At 38.4% G+C, this 17879-nt stretch overlaps 1 protein-coding gene across 18 annotated transcripts in view; it reads left to right on the forward strand.

Annotated features, from left to right (window-relative positions):
- LOC308192023 (uncharacterized protein) overlaps positions 1–17879 on the forward strand; it is a 28012-nt gene that overhangs the window by 7847 nt on the left and 2286 nt on the right. For 7 of the 18 annotated variants that reach the window (XR_013948474.1, XR_013948476.1, XR_013948478.1 and 4 more), the window contains 3 exons: positions 563–743; positions 12803–12850; positions 13954–17879. The exon at positions 13954–17879 is cut by the window's right edge and continues 2286 nt beyond it. Coding sequence is in view for 2 of the 18 variants with exons in the window: in XM_080585091.1 (XP_080441217.1) it covers positions 620–699 (80 nt within the window). In the remaining 16 variants the exon portion in view is untranslated. Of the gene's footprint in view, positions 1–562; positions 744–1410; positions 2308–12802; positions 12851–13953 lie in introns of those variants that run through there. The other 11 variants (XR_013948477.1, XR_013948485.1, XR_013948480.1 and 8 more) reach the window with 9 other exon arrangements.

Raw genomic sequence — 17879 nt, forward strand, 5'->3', positions numbered from 1 at the left:
TTCTTCTAACAGAGTTTAATTAGTGCTTAAGTCATTTCCAGTAGTTTCATTCTCTCCATAAGTTGCAGAGGAAGACCAGATATTTAATGTAGGGCTAAAGATTTCACCGAGTGACAGAGAGTTGCAAAGCATGGGATTCTTGTATAACTACCTCTTAATTTTTGTATATCTGCTACCTTCTACAGCCAGAAAACAATCAGAAAAATATTTGTTACAGTGTGTGTATATATATATATATACACATATATGTGTATGTTTATGTGTATTTATATATGTCTAACTGTTTTAATTAAGATTTGTTTAATTTTACTTCAGGGAAAAACTGAGATTGTCATTTTAAAAAATTCTAAACAGTAGAATAACCACATCATAGTAATTTAACCTGATAAACATTTCCTTAATTATGAGGTCCTGTTGGTTTCAGTCACATAAGAGATCTGGTGGAAGAAAGGAATAGAACATGAGATAAACTGGACAAATCCCAGGAAGAATTTTACAGACTAAAAGGATTTTTCTTTCCTCTTTTTTATTTTATTTATTTATTTCTTTTCTCTCTGATCAGCATTCTGAAACAAATACACTTTTGGATGAGGGTGTTATGTTCATGTTTATTTTCAAGTGGAAGAAGGTTGGCAGCAGCATTTGGCATGCAAGGAAGGAGTCTGGGATCTGGGCCTTATAGTCATCGTAAAGAAGTGAACTTCAGCTTCCAAGAAGAGAAGAAAGTAAAGAGGTATAATTGGGTGAGTTACTTGAGTTATGATGTGGAAGCTAGAGTGTAATAAGCATGTTTAATGTACATAAGGGAAGGAAAAGTGCTCCGTGCCAGATTGGATGCCAGACTTCTGGCTGGCAGAGGTGAACAAGCAGTATGAATTCAATAAGGAGAGGGCTGTGCCTGAAGATGGTTCTCCTAACTCATCGAACTGCTCTTTGAGACATTTGACTAGAGAGAACAGAAATGGGACCATTAGTGTAATGGGTCAGAACAAAAAGAATAAACAGACTGCAAAACAAAAGAAGCAAACACAGTCCCAGTGACATCCCAGAGGAGGCTGTAGATACCACAAATGATCCTGGGACTGCTGGAGGCCAGCCCAGGCTGGCTGCAGTGGTCTCTGGCCTTAAATGGGATGAAGTCTTCAGCTGGGTGAGAGACTCCTGGAGGGATGGGAGAGGATGAATTCAGTCCATAAAACATCTCTTTTCTCTACAGCTGCAGAAAGTATGAGGAAGCTACATCATGGGGGAAAGTTTCAGCTAGGGAGAGTTCAAGGAGAAAGAGTGTGCCTGTGATCACCTCAAAATCCTCTGTGGCCAGGAGCTACAAACAGGGAGGGAGGAGTCAGGAGCATTTTTATTTTCACAGATTAATTTTTAAAGGCAATAGTCATGTTTTTTTTCCTCTAGCTGAAAAAGGATCTGCACATCTCTATTGGATCAATAAGCCATGGCCAACTCCAAGACAGAAGTGTGCAATATAAATGTAAAGCACTATAATTATTTTCAAGTAATTAGAGAGCTTGTACTTTGCTTCACATTCTCGGGAAATTTGTCTAGGTGTTTCAAACTCAATTGACCAAAGCCTTTATGCTGATTCAGTAATCTACCTCTCAAAGAAATCTGAGACCATCGATGGACCCCATTTCCATCCTGTTAAAGATGCTTTGTATTTACCGTCATTAATTGTGCAATTTGTATTTGCGTAAAAAGTAATAGGGGAAATATCCCAAGTGTACAAAAGTTAATGGAAAGCACCACAACAGATCTGTGAGCTCTGGACTGAGATTCTGAAGAACTTGAAAGAGTAGGTGGAAAAAGAGGTTTTGGCATGAAAGAACTAGTAGAAGGGGGCTTACAAGAGAAAAAGTTTGAAATCTTCCAGTGGTGTTGAAGAACTTCCCTTGGGCATCTTCCAATTAGGCACCTGGCACACTGACTGACCATTTAGGATGGCACAAATCTTGGCAATATTGCAAGAGTAATATTTTCACGAGGAGGAACTGTTACAGAACAATGCAAAGTCACTTTGGTCTTCAATGTCAGGCAGGCATCTTAGGAAGATGAGTCACTTTATTATTAATTATGACTCTTTAAAAATGTTTCTCTTCCTTTGGGACAAGATGATGAACATTTATCTCTCTGGCTATGTCTCTTAGAGTAATCTGAAAGCATCAAAGAAATGCAAGATCTTGTTCCTGGTGTGTATTTCCTTTGGGCTAGTCTTTCAGGACTCCAAAAGGTGTTGAGATATGGTCGATATTATGCAACCTTCAACAATAAAGCAGATGTGCATTGTTCTTCTTCTTTTGAGAAGTCTTATTTTGATCTCTGGAGACCCATAATGTCATCCTCACTCAATCATTTTGAGCAGAAAGGGAACTTTTCCAAGGCACTATAGAAGCAGCAATGTTTAGATGATCATTATATGTAGAGTTTGATGAAGCAGGCACTTTTCTGCCATATGTTAAATAAACAACTGGTTGCTGTGTACTGTGTGGTGATGCAGGTTGATACTCTGCTGCTGAATAATATGATGTCATGTTAAGACTTCAACTATTTCCTTATATAGTCCTCAAGAAATAGGATTTTTTTTTCCCCATCTGAAAATTCACAGGCAAATATGCAACTGATCAAATCTTGCACAGATGCTAACACCCAGATGCGTGTGTTTCTGCGTGGAAGCAATCTATAGCTAGCAGAACTCTTGGATAGAGAAATCCAGTAAAAATACAGATTAGGCACACATAAGTTAAATATGTCTAACTAGTGTGCCAAGAATTTATAGTTTTATGAAATCTGTATTATGTACAGATCTCTCAATATTTTCTTCTAAAAAGTTTTCATTAGTGTTCAAAAGGGAGGATATAGATTTCTGTAATAATCAGAAGAACCATCTTATTTCATGTACAACAAACCCAAATAACCACATGACCTTGTTTCCTTGGCCTCCCCGTCTGTCCAAACTTCTATTAGAAGTTAGCACTTGAGTAATCCTATCTTTTAATAATAAACTATACAATAAAGCCATGCAATTTAACAATAATAATGAATAGTAAGTTGCATGCTGGGTGAAACTTTTTGAGTGAGACTGTCCAATATTTCCTGTGCTAAAATGCTTAGATTCATAACAGATATAGGAAGAAATGCAAACACAGGTATGTGTTTTCTTTTTTAAGTGAGAAAATACATACATGTGAGTAGACTCTTGTCTTGTTCAGCTTGATACACCTAATATCCTCAGTAAATTAGGAGGAACTATTTTAAAATAAAGGAACAACAGAAGATATCAGAGCAAATTCAGAGCTGAAACCCAGGGTTAATACTTGCAGGAATTCAAGCCTGCATTCCTTACAAAACTTCCATTTAACTTATCAGCCAGGGGAAAGAAAAGGAAAAATTTCTTTGTGTGTGCCTATGTATGTTGTATGCATATATACATTAAATATACATATGCACAAACGCATATATATGGTCTTAATCTTTTTATAAATAAGGCCTAGTCTTTGCATCTTCTCATTAAATTAATGGGATTTTTGCTAAAGTAAGAGTTCTGAATACGGTTGCATCAGACATATTTCTTTAACAAACAATGAAACATGCAGTAGAGTTGACAAAACACATTCTGTTGTTGTGGAGCTACTGAGCAATTGGAGCCAGCAAACAGGTACTGGAGGAAGGTGTCTGTTAATACATAATATGTTCTTTATCTGTGTGTAAAGTATATATATATATATAAATTGTCAACTTGTTTATTGAAAGGTTGGGTAGAAAGGTATATAAACGCAGATTGGATTTTCTACAATACCTTCACTGAGGGCTCAGATGAGTTTGGGTAATAGACCAAAGCAATACGATCATCTGAACTGATTTCTTATTAGAGAAAGGCCTTACAACCTTGCTCATGAAATCCCCCTTTGCTTGCTTCACTCCAACACGGTGTATTTTTCATGCACAGATGATCACTGACTGATCACATTACTTTCTGGGTATTTTCTGACTGCGGTTCAACCTCAGAAACAAAAAGGAGCAAAGGAAAGCTGACAAGTCCATTTGCTTTATGTGACTCCGCACTTCAGTCACACAAGAAAAGGCCTTGCCTTTTTAACCTGGGCAGCTGATGCCTGGATTTTCTCTTCATATGTATTCTCTAAAACTAAACTGTGGACTCGAGAGGAAACAAGCTTAATATACCATGTGCTTCCTATTTGTTGAAGGTATCAGTGCTAGAGCTCCCTTGGCATGCTAAAATGTGAACATTTTTACAGTGTAACAGATTATGGAAGCTGCTCTTGATAAATTCCAGTAACAGCATTTTACACTCCACGTGCTCCTTTCTGTGAATGACAGATTGCCATATTAGGTCTCTAAAGAAGTTCCTGACAAGGGTGATTCAGCACATGAAGAAAGTCGACCATGTGTCTAGCTCAGTGTCTCTATATTCCTTAATATATTTACTTGGGACTGCAATGTTGTTCTCTCCAGTGTACCAGAGTGGAGAGTTCAGCGTGAGACACTCCTTCAAACCATTAGGTCCTCTGCTGAAATAAATCTAAAAACAAGCATATGGATGTATTTACCTCTCCTCTGCCCCTGACTGATTCTAAAAATGTAAAGAAAAGATAAAGGTCACTGCATTTTTTCCTTTTGGCTGGGCAGTAGGAAAAGGGACTATGGCAGATAGCCTTGGGTAGATGATGTGCTTGGTGGGAAGAAGGTTCTAGAGATTAAGCAACCTGCCTAGTAACTACTAGAAACCTTTATGTTGCAAATAGAACAACCAGGGCAATGTATCAACTGATGCTGTATTCTGAAGGTGGTTTTAGTAAAAGTCAGTTCAAAACCTTGCCCAGTAGGATTCTGCTGGGCATGGAAATCACCGCTGGTTTTCAGCGGATATTCAGTTTATTTTTCAATGGATATTCAGTGGAACTGATGGGAACAAAGTTTGAAGACATAAATATATAATTGTTTGTGATTAACTAAATACTTAAAACATGTATCATTAGATGTTAAGTGCTCTTTAAATACAGCACATAGATTTAGTTGTAAATACTGGAAGCATTGTGCCTGATTTAGAAACATTAAGAATAACCCAAGCATTTCTCTAATGCCCATTTATAACTTTGCTCAGATCTCTGTTTTGTGGTTTATTTTTCATCATTCAAGGTGAACGCATGAGATTCCATTTCAAGTTTTAACTTAATAGCTTCACTTAAGAAACAGGAGAAAAAGAATGTTGTATGAATTAAATGTCATATATGATTTGGCAAATCACTTTCAGGAATTCCATAAGGAAGAGCAGAAAAAAAATACACAGTTGCAGAGTTAGAAGCAACAATGAATAGTGTCGTTACCGTCTAAAAGCACACACTTTTCAGTCAGACTTGGCTGGTGAAATGTAGAAGCTTAATGTGGATTACACTTTTTAAATCTTTCAACATCAAAAAATAGAAGAGATGTAGTGTGTTTTTATTTCAGGGCACTTTGCATGCAATCTCAAGATAAATGGTAGAGACTGATTGTTTTTGTACCCGTGCCAAACATTGTCGTTAGGTATTGCTGTTTTGTTTCATCAGCCAGATGAACTTACACAGGGACATCGATCAGGTACCTACATTTAAAAGAACACACTGTCAAATTAGTGGATAGAAAGAGCACATTAGGAGAGAGAAATTATCTGGTGAAAGATTTAAAGACTGACTCACTTGTGTTTTGTTTCATTAAATGTGGGGTAGTCCCCTTTCATTTTCCATTTAGCACAAACATTCGCAGACTCCATTAAAATATCAGTTTTGTAACAAACTAGCTGGCTCAGGACACACATAAGCCTCCTTGGAAAAAGCACAGCTCCCCTTCTTACAGATTCTAGATGACTTTAAAATTTGGGGCCCTGAGCTGGGCAACCCCACTGGCTGTCTTGGAGTTCACCTGTGTACTCCTGTAGTTCACAGTGCTGCAAGGCCACCCGATGCGCTGCAGGGGGCTGGTGGCTGCTTCTCCAAACGGTTGGCATGAGGAGGGGGTGCACAGCCCTTGAAAGGACACAGAATATATTGTAGGACAACAAGCATGCATGCACAAAAGTAGGAAGACTGTCCAGCTATTGTTTTCCCCTCTTTCCTCCGAGATGCTCTTGGAACATAATCTTGATTCTCACACTTAGGGTCAAGGGAGCAGCTCGTGGTTATAATGGAGGGATGAGTAGCAGGTTGGAGAGTGGGGGCACACAGGAGTTAGGGCAGATCCAAAGGAGTAGAGAAAAGAAGAACAGGGATTAAAAAAAAAATTAGAACATATTACTGAGAGCATTTCATCTTTATTTTGGTAACACTGGATAATGTTGATATTTGTGTTGGCTAAAAGCCCTTGTTCTTCAAAAGAGTTTTTCAAAGATATTTTTTTGAAAAAGGCAGACAAAACAAACAAACAAAAAATCCCTAAGCCACTTGTATTCCATGTCTTTTAAGTCTTTGTCTTAGTGGCAATTTCTTAGTGTCTTTTTATCAAACACTTTTTTGTTATATACAGTTATTTCTAGACAGAAATAATTTCACTTTATCTTTGGTAACTTTATGATATCTGTATTTTTCTGTGTATGCATTTATACATATGTCCAGAACCCGGTGGATTCTGGAGCCCACCTCCATCCTACACAACAAGACCAGGCCACTGCAGGCTCAGGCAAGAACTACACAACTCAGGCACTTCTGTGCATTGTCATCTTGGTAGCAAGTGCTGAAAGGCTCTTCCTTATTCTTGTGAGAATCCCCCACGGCACAGTGTGTTGGAAGAAGCATTTAGCTGTAAATAGGGTCTTTCCCCACATGTGCATGCCTGTTTGCTGCTGTCTGAGTAGCAAGACATTATTGTTTTGTTGCAAAGCCATAGTTAAGGAGCACAACAAATCTTTAAGTGCTTCTGTTGCACCCCAAAGCTTGGTAGTACCCAGACAGTTGCCTCCCCAAAGCCAGACTTTACGGCTCAAACACACACGTTGTACAGAAAGTGCTCTGTATAAACTGTCAGCTTTGAAACCAAACACTTCCACACCTAGCCTACACTGTAAATCAAGCTTTGGTGCTACTTTCCAGTCAGCTCCATTACACAAGTAGTTTGATTTAATTCAAATGTTTTATGGCAGAGATGTATTTTAGTTAAAATGGTATATTTGCATGGAGTGGGGGATAAAACAGGACAATTTTATTCATGAAGTGAAAGGCTACAAGATGGTAAGAGACAGGTATAGGAGTGCAGGTGCAGTACCAAATCCCTACCTGGCTGTCTCAGTACCTTGGCTTGGTGCCTCGATTCCCTCATGTTCAGCTCTGCAGCAGCCCCACAATGTATCAGAACTTCCTTTGAAGGCTTTCACTTTTCATATAAAAAAAAAACACAATTTCCATTAATGTATGCAAAATTTTGCCCTAGGTCTTCTGAGAGTGAAAAGAGCCAGCACCCAAGCCTACTGTGCCATCCTTGTTTCCCAGAAATAATCATTCGCCATTAAAATTATTAAAAAGAGTAAATGGCTGAGATGCATAAGTTCAAAATTGAAGTATTTCCTTTGATTGTTTAAAAAACTCTGGTTTAATTTGAGTCATATATATTTTTTTCCTTTTACAATTTTGAATGCTGCATCTTACCATATGTGAAATGTTTCTTAAAGGTGTCAAAGTGACTTGTCATGGGTTTGGAATGAGAACTAAATTAAATGTCTCTACTGTAGCATACTTATATAAATAATGAGATATTCCAGTATAAACCATTCATTTGGCAGTCATTTCTACATCAGCAACTACTAAGTGCTATAGAATTCCTGCCTAACTTTGACACATGCAAAGAAAATCAGGAAGGAAAATGTGTGTGTATGTGTGTATTTTATAGAAAAAGACAGCCTCTTGTATTCCATTGCCACAAAAGTATTTCTAACTTTTTTGGAAATAGTGCAAGAGGTTTAAGAAAATTCTCTGGATTCACAGCAGAATGCTGGAGCATTCAACTGCCTCAAACCACACTCCAAAATTTGTTTCCATAATTTAGAAACAGAGAGGGTGGAAATGGTTAACAAAGTCATTAATGAGTGCCAACAGTGATTTATTATGGGTGATATAGTTTCTTTGCTTTTAAGAAAAATATATTAAATAAAAATTCTTCATAAAATAAGAATTCTTTCCTATTGAATATTGCACAGAATTTGCTTTATTAGTGTATTATATCACCACATTGCCAGGTCTGGCATTTCTCATACAAATGATGTTTCAAAGTGCTAGCAAAGCTTGTGAACTGCAGTGCAAACCATGTTAGGAATAAAGCTTGTACAGAAAGACAACAGTAGCAAAGATCCTTTTTGCTGGTGTTCTGGAGATAGTTAACACCGTAGGACCCTTTTATTCTTCATAAGCTACACAAGCTTGTGTCACTCTAGACTAACAATAATCAAAACTTGATACTGGATATTTAGATCCAATCCTTCCAACAGCCTAACTGCTTTAGGCCAGTTTTTAGGTTGCAAGTCTTTCTCATGCGGAGATACATGCAAACGTAATTTGAAAGAACTGATGGTCAGTGAACCTTGTCGTCTAGGTGGATTTTGTCTCAAGAAGCATCAGGTATCTGTTAAAATAGCATCCAGATTTGTCAGCAGCAGGCCTAGGGACTGACTCTGCACCTATTGAAGGGAGTGCTCCAGGTTCCCAGTCTGCCAGAGGCCCAAAGTGACCATGGACCTTTCTTACCAGTAGGGTTTGAAGGGTTTAAGTCTGTAACATGATGGTTGGGATGTGAGAGGGAACTTTTGCTGGCATCAGATATGGAGTAGCTGTCTGTCTGTCTGTCCTTATATTTGCACATGATTCATCTTCAAAAACTCTCACCAATGCCTTGAATGATCCCTGAAATCTCTCAGGATTAAGAAATAAAAAACTCCAAACTATTCCAATATTTGTATATGCTGTGGTGACTTAGAAGATTAATATCATTTGGCAAATGATGGTGTCAAAGTTCATAAATGTAGCTAATGGGTATTCAGAATGTAGCTTTTCAAAGGCTGCTCCATGTTAATACAGAAGTGTTTCTAAGTAATTTATGGGCACAATACTGTTAGCTTCAAAACTATATTTAGTTATTTGAAATCACAGACTTTCAACAGATAACTTGATCTAGCATCGATCTTCATTTAATCATGCAAAATAAGACTGTTTTACATTTTTGTTGCAACCAATAGCTGAAGCTTACAGGCAGAAAGCAAAAGTTGTGCTACACTCTTTACAACCCCATTCTCAGTTTGTCATGAAGAGAAAAAGTCTGTCTATTTGTGGTGGAGTATGAGGAAAAGCAGAGCCCCAGCAAGGGTAACGGTGTGCCTCCACCACCCACTCATGATCTGGGTTACACCTATAGCATACAGAACTACATGATGGCAATGAACTTCCTTAGCAAAATATATGCCTGTCCTGTAATTCAATATTTTTAAAGGTGTTTAGGCACCTTATTCTGTGTAATAGTATACAGGAAATTCAGGCTTCCCAAGATGAATCTAAAACATTAGTTACTGTTTCTTGCAGCCACATTGTTAGCCAGGCACCCCAGACCATTTGAGAGAGTAAGAACATGGAATTTGACTAGTTGTTAATCTGGACTCTAGAGGTATATTGGCAAAGAAAATATTCACTTCTTACATGCTCTTCAGCACCCTTCCAATAACAGCAGGATTTTTTTCCTTCCATCTGCTAGGGATAATTTACTGACAGCTTATTGCTCACTTGGCCATGGGTTGTGTAGATTTCATTAATTAAACATCTATTTCTGTAAAGATTTTAAACTTGTATGAGGCAACAAAATTGCTCTGAGCTTTTTGCTTAAAATCCTCTCTGACAAGCAGTCTCACTAAGTATTTCCTGAGCTAAACTCTGCTCATCTGGCTTAAGAATATGTATCAATAACTCAAGGGTACAAATGTGCCAAGGGGTTGCAATTATCCTCAAAACAAACACTGCAAAAAAAAAAAAAAGACTCAAGTTAAGTCATAGAAAAACATGATTAAGGCACTCCAATTTACCTTGTCCAATAGTGACTCTATTGAATAATGATATATTTATGATGAATGAATAGCAGAATTTGAAGCCTAATTTTTTAAAACTGCTTAGATTTTTTTTTTTCCTTAACAGTGTCATGACTCAGGGTGGAATTAAAACACAGCTAGAGCTATGTTGCACAATCATGTTTTAAGCAGATTCATCTCAGAGCATGATACATCCCACAGCCTCAGGGAAAAAGCCTTCTGAGCTCCTGCTGCCTATGCCTCACTAAATAAAATGCATGAACACAGCTAGTGCGACAGCTGTGGGAAGGACTGTTTCGGGGTACTGAAGTGCTCAGAACCTCTGCTCCACCTTCACTTCTTCTGAAAATAGGCCAGATGGTTCCTGTTTCTGAGACTTTTGGGGTGAGAGATGAATGGGGAAAAGATGGATTATGTATTGGCTACTGGTTCCAGCACTGCAGAGGTGAAAGTCAATTAAAATTTGTTAGTTTATTACATAGTCATAGTATTTTTAATGTATTACACTCTGAAGACTTTTTCAAGTCCCAGAGCAATATTTTGATTTGTTCATTTGAAAAAAATGCAATCTAAGAATGTTCATGGAGATCTCATATTTTCTAGTGTTAGCATTTTTATTTTTATGCAGCCCTGCTTTCCCCCAACATTTTATTTCTCCATTATTTTTAACTAAGTTCTCACTGTATTTCAAGTACACTTAAAGTATAGAAATGGCAAAAACTGCTTGCCAAGACTGGTCAAGATGTCACAGAGATACGAAGTCCCACATCCTCCCACACTCCATGTCTAAACTATTGTATTTTCCATCCAACACATGCAGACGCACACACACATTCAAACACTCATGAAATATGTAACATGCTGACAAGTTCTTAAATTAATAAAACAGATATTTAGAATAGAATAGAATAGAATAGAATAGAATAGAATAGAATAGAATAGAATAGAATAGAATAGAATAGAATAGAATAGAATAGAATAGAATAGAATAGAATAGAATAGAATAGAATAGAATAGAATAGAATAGAATAGAATAGAATAGAATAGAATAGAATAGAATAGAATAGAATAGAATAGAATAGAATAGAATAGAATAGAATGGCGTGGCATTGCGTGGTGTCACGTGGCATGGCTTGATGTGGTGTGGCATAGCATAGACTAGTTCAGTTAGAAAGGATCTGATCTCATTGAGTCCAACTGCCTGGCAAACTTCAGGGCTAAGCAAAAGTTAAAGTATGTTATTAAGGGCATTATCCAAATCTCTCTTGAACACTGACAACACTTATTAAACAGCAACAGTTACCCTGGTTTCCCCTTGGCTCTTAATATATTTCATAGTGCCACTTAGAAAATAGTGGTGGTGTCAGATTTTCAGTGCCAGAAGAACAGAAGAAGAGGCTCAGAGTAAAAAGAAATGTGGCTGGGGTTGCAGAGCTGGCTTGGACAGTGGGACAAAACTTTCTGTACTGGACACTATATGGTGATGATATCCCCTTTGGGAGATTTTTTTTTGTTTGTTTTTCATACTACAGAAGTACTCTAAGCCCTTGCCTCAGATGCTGAGAGCTTTCCGAGTCCTCTCAGGATCATCCCTCACCTCTTAGGTAGACCTTAGAGAAGTTTACCATACAGAAATGCAAACTTACATCCCCACCACTCAAAACTCCTTGAATGGGAGCCAAATGATGTGCGATCATGAGAAAGAGAAACTGATCCATAGCTATAGTCAGCGTATGCTCCAAGATCACTTCTACACACAAATATTTACTTCCAAGAGACGCGGAGATATACATTCTGCAAGACATCAAATTACTTTCCAGTACTTGTAATCACCCGATCAGTGTTGTTGATCTGATAGCTGCCTGAAGTATAGGTTACAAAGAGTTATCACACTTTTCTGGCAGCACTGAGTGGAGGGAAAAAGCAGTAAGAGAAATGATCTATAGTCCTCAATTGCACGAACTTGGAATGGTAGATAAGAGGCAGATCCATTATTTCCATCTGCAGAAGGCAGCCATCTTATATCTCCATGATCTTTACTGCAGATAAAGGTGAAGTAAATCTCTTGCCTTACAGAAAGCTCTCTGTCCCCTTGGTTCTGAGCATAAGCTCCCCTGGCAGCGTAACAGGCACTATATTGAAAAAGCAGACTTTTATTAATGCCTCCCAAAGAGAATATGCATTTAATCATATGCTTCATTTTAAGTTTGTGCCTGAACTTCAATCACTTTCTAAGTTTGAATGTTAATGAAAATGCTTTGTGGGACCAAGCCAGTAATTCATAAGCATATTTATAGCTATTATTTCCCAATTCACTCAATTTCCAACCAATTCTTATTGGCAAAGAGAGGCACAGGGTTTTCTGTCACAGCTAGATTTACACAACAACAAAGGTCTCCCTTCAGTTCCTCTCCAATAGGTTTGGATTGATTAACTATGCTACTATTTATATTTCCTTACCTGCCAAGTATATGGCAATGCAGAAATAGGAAAAATTATCTCGATGTGAACATGCGGACAGCAAAGAATGCCAGAACAAATATCATCCCTGAATATGTAATAACTCCCATTTCATTTTGTTTCAGGACACTAGAATTTAAGATGCATCTCCCAGACAAACAAAGAAAACGCCAGTTTCTAGTTCAAATTGGCTATTTCTTAAGAAAATACTTTGAACACATTTACCAGAAAATAGTTTTGCTTGAAAAGTAAATTACACCATTTTATTTTTTCCCCCAGCAGGGTTGGATTTGACCAAGGGGAAACGAACAGTGCATTTTCAGAAAGGTAAGTAAGGCCAGCTGAAGACAGGATATTTTGGGGGACCTTAGGATCTTGTTTTAGAATTAGGATTCCAAACTAAAAGTGCAAACTTTTACTTGTGTTATGAACATAACAGAGTTGAGGAACACAGGCTACTGCAACACAATGCATATTATTTTTGTCTTCTTTTCAGTTTGATAACTGCATGTGGAGAAATGCTGAAGAGTGCCAGTGAAGGAGGGAAAAGAAGATGATACTCTGTGTTGGAAAGCCAATGTTCTTCTCACTTTTCCCATCCCTCACTCTAATTTTACATTCCCATCATTGATGCTCTAGATATGCACCTGGGAACTTTATGTATGAACTTGTTATCATATATGGATGTCTTTCAATTACAGTGAAACTTTGCTATGGATGTACACAAGGAATTGAGGCAAGCAATGACAGAAAATTGAAAGTTCCATAGCCATTTCCGTTGAGATTTAACGGAGATCATTTAAATAGCAAGTAAATATGTTTCTCTGCTAATTGAAATATCAGTAGCATCCTCAGAAACTGGGACTGAGATTAGAGCTGAGGTTTCAGATGTATATTGCAGAGGGAACATGATTACCTATTTGCTATATATCCCAATCTCATGCAAAAAATCTGAACATAGTTAATACTGAAAAAATTGTAGATAAGAGTTCAAACCAAATCCTAAGAGCAAACACTGGACTTTGAATGGTTTGGAGCAGAGCTTGGAGCAATATTTCATACTCACATCTTATACCCATGGAGGATGAAATCAAAAACCTGTTTCATATTTTCTTTGAATTATGAGAGTTCAAAATCCCGATCATAACTTTGCTGTTCAGTAGATATATATTCATTGGCATTAGCATTTCTGAATGGATTAACTCAGCCATTGTGAAAAACAGATTCTGCAGTTTACTTAAAGATAAGCATGAGCAGTGTCAGGTCAAACATTTTGAAAATTTTCCAACAGAAAAGGCTCGCTCATGGAAACTAAATGTTCTGTAGAAAAGCTGTGAATTTGATGAGTCTATTGAAAGGAAGCCAGCAGGCATCTGACCAAAACCTGACAATTTTTCTGTCAGTTCACCTATCTTTCTTTTCCCTCCCAGGCAATACCAGCCTCCACAGCCTCACATGGCTCTGCAGAAGGACTGAGACAAAGCAGAGAGTTTTGGACTTCTGGGGAGTCCAAAATTTTTTTCTATTGCTCCAGAAACTCACACTGATGGTACTTGACTGTCCCTCAGGTGAAGAACTGTAGAAGTCTTGCACGTGTTTTCAACAACAAACATGAAATTCTCCTTTCAAAATATTCTCTGTTCTCCCATGAGGAGATATTCATTTGTAACAGGTATCTTTGCTTTGCCAAAGCTCTACGTCAGAGGTCACTTAGTGATGCAAAAAGTGCAGTCTGGAGGTCGCCGAGGTCTGTGAGCGTACTGCCAGGATCAGACCCACTGGAGAAGGTGAGCTCAGTGTCTACTCCAGCTTCTCACTACATGTGGGGATGGGGCAGGCAGGTCCTTGGTCTGGGGCCAGTTCCTGTCCTGCCAAAGAGGCTTTGAGGGCAGAGCCATGGGGTTTATTTGTGTACCAGAGAGAACTGCTCAGCAGAGGCTACCAACTGTTTCACAGGCCTCCCGGAAATAAGCGGCAGTATTTACTGAGCTATGCTAGGTATGACCTCGTGACCTAGCAGTGGAAGGCTTTCTATATAAACCATTTACTCAAGCAAAATTATGCCACAAGAAGGAATAGGCTGATTTTTCACCACCTCTATTTATTATAACCATTATTAACTTGTTCCTTGATAACTTGATTTATGAAGTTTGTGACAAATTGCTTGCTTAATTGAAATATGTCAGGTTTCTAAATATTGAAGTTAATTATTCCTCCTTTTCTAGTGGAAATTGACCTTTAATTGTGCAATATTAATCCACATATTGTATGAATTATGTGAAATACCATTTTCATTGTACAGAGAAGCATGTATGTGTTATTGTAGTGGAGTACAGTTACATAATTATTTTTAATTTAGGATATCAGTTTAATTAAATACTTGCAGAAACCAAGCTTTTTCAGGAAATTTGCAATTACAATCAATTTGAACGTACAGCTACATTAATATGGTGACAAGCCCAATAATAAAAACTAAGAAATTATGGGCAGGTGCTGAACAGATGTGTAAATAGAAGGTCTCTGCATGGAACTTTGTTATATATCATTTTGAAAAGAAAAGGAAAAAAAAAACAAAAAACACCCCACCCTGTTATCCATAGCCAGTCATATATGCAGTTATAATCAGTCAGAAAAAAAGTTAGTTTGAGTTTAGATAAATCATTTAAAAATGTATATGGCACTTATGCTTTCATTTTCTGTTTCTGGAGAGAAAGTCTAGTTGATTGAAGACTGCTGCTCTACTGTACTCAAAGGGTCTGCCGCACTATTGAAATATATTCTTCTTTCAACACATTTATGATGAGTGGGTTTCGAGTTTGGAGTGGTTTAACAGTCAAAACAATTCACATTCCATATTACAAGCTGAGCTTTATTTAAAGAGGGGGGGGAAGCTAAGACTAGTTTAGAGTTGTTTGCTCAAGTTATCAGGTTGCCAAAAGCCCAATTCAATCTCCAAATAGTTGGAAAACAATGAACTTGCATTACTACTGTGAATTGCTTTTAGGTGGATTTACAGTGTTTTTTTTTAAAACCAGTATATTAAAATGCACTTTTTCAGCTCTTCTGTTTTTCTGTGTGATCTCTTCTTGTGCAGTATTAGAAACAATCATATCTGTTAAGTTAAACTGAAGAAATTTCTATAACATTCATACAGAAATCTCAAGGCAAGACTGTCACCTAAGGCAAGATGCACTTGAACCATCTCCCTGGTTGGAAAGGAATCCTCTAAGCCTTTTAGGGGGATTAAACAATGGCTAAAGTAGCGATGTCTAAACTAGAAGTATGTCTAAACCAGGCTTCTACAGGAATTAGATGTTTTATTCAAGGCCACAGAGGTGTGCCTTCCTCTCTGCAAGGTTCACAGCTCTAAAAGGAATCCCAGTGACCAAGATGGGCCCTTCTCAAGCAATACAGGAGAAGAAAAGTGCTTTTTCCTATCCAGGAGCTCAGTGCTCAGGGTAGTAACTCCAGCTGTTGGCTGCAGGAGGCAGCTGGAGCTGTGCACCAGTCACTTTCTTATCCCACCATGTGCAGGGCCACTGTGTTATCTGGAAAGGGGGTACCAATTGCCACAGCTGGGGAGAGATTAATAATGAAGCAATTCTAGTGCTGCTCTAATAAAAACCTTCTTGACACATTCCACTCTGCTATTTTATTTGTAAAAGGTCAGGTTTTAAAAGTGCAAACTTGTATTCCAAATGCACTATGAAATTTTTCAGGTGGAGAAGAATTAGGGATTAGACCCTTGCATCCCGCTTACCTCTGTCACTGAATAGTCCCTCTGCGTCATGTACACGGCAGTGAATTTTGTACTGTGTGCTGGTATAGTACTCTTCTATACTACCACACGGCAACAGTCAACCTGCAGCTAGCATTAGAGCAGAAAGGTAACACCTCTAGGTATAACAACATTGACCTTTCCTTCAGCTCCAAACCCTGAGATACTCCAAGCAGTCTGTAGGAAATGAAAAAGGGAGCAGTATTTGCTTCCCAGGAAGAATGAACATGAAATTCAAACAAGTAGGGAGGACAGAACCACCTCAGTTTTACTGCTGAAATCCTCAGGAAGCTTGTTGCCACCCTCCATCCCTGACACAGGAGCATGGCTGAAAGGAAGGACAGGCTCTTTACATGCAACATGCTTCAGCTATTGGATAGGAGAGGTTTATTTTAATGAAAGTCAACTTCAGAAAGATTCAAACACAATGATTTTGTCTTTGTCAGGGGAGCATCTAATGGTTAGTCAAACTTTAAATAGGACTTGTGAGAAAATGATAACTGAAGGAGTTGGTCTTGTATGAGGTCTGGATTTCTTTTAATACATAAAGCACAAGAATACAGGATATAAAACAAACCTTATGTTTCCACATGGAGAGATTTTACTTGTCGTTCTCCTTAACTTTTCCCCTTCCCACCAAAAAAAGCTGGAATTCCCTGCTCCCCCATATCCAGTCATGTATGCTTTCTCCTAGCTGAGCTTGGATCCCCTTTGCAGCTGCTCCCATAACCTCCCAGTTCTTCCATGCTCCATGTCTGAAGAGGCAAAAAAGGAGATTTCAGGAGAAAGGTTCATGCCACAGGTGTAAAGAAACATGAGCCAGGTCACCCCCAGTGGCAGTGCAGAGATGGCCTTCATGACCCACATGCGTTAGTACCAGCACCAGAAGTAGGACTGGCACTTCAGAGACATACTGAGCTGACCTGGCAATATCCCTGCCAGACTGCATCTGCAAATGTGCACGACTCCAAGGCACACCGTGTCAATGTTAGGACAGGATTTTTTGCAACTCAATCTTTGCAACACAGGCTGGCACAGATCTGACAGTAGGTGCTGAAGTTGCTTTGGCCCCTCCGAAAGTCTGTAAGTGACAAGAGTGCTTGTGTCCTCTGTTGCCTCAGCAGGGAATCCACTGCCTCCAGCTGCATTTTTGCTGTGTGGGAATTGTTTCCACAGCTGCTAAAGGAAAACCTGTAGCTAAAGATGAGGGTAAGCACACTTTATAGATATGGGCATATGGCAGTCAAGCTGCTACCCAGCAGCTTCCATAGTTATGTGGCACCTTATGTTATCCAAAGCACTTGGAATATTTTAGATAACAAAAGCTAACGAAGATAGCTATTATAGCTTTGTGCTGCACTTGCTTCCTGATAGAGTTGCCAATCCAGCCCTTTGAATTCTGTGCCAGCAGCTTTGACACAAGTGAAAGAGCAAGCTGTACTTTTAACAGATGCAAATGCTTTGGTTGCAGTGATCACTGCTTTTTCAAAATCATTATCACATATGTAGGATTTCAGATGCGTACTTTTTTGAAGCAACAATGTTCAGCCGACAGGAGCAATTTTTCATAGTGACAGC

The sequence above is a fragment of the Anser brachyrhynchus genome (assembly GCF_964034855.1).
Source record: "Anser brachyrhynchus genome assembly, chromosome: 3".
Taxonomy (NCBI): domain Eukaryota; kingdom Metazoa; phylum Chordata; class Aves; order Anseriformes; family Anatidae; genus Anser; species Anser brachyrhynchus.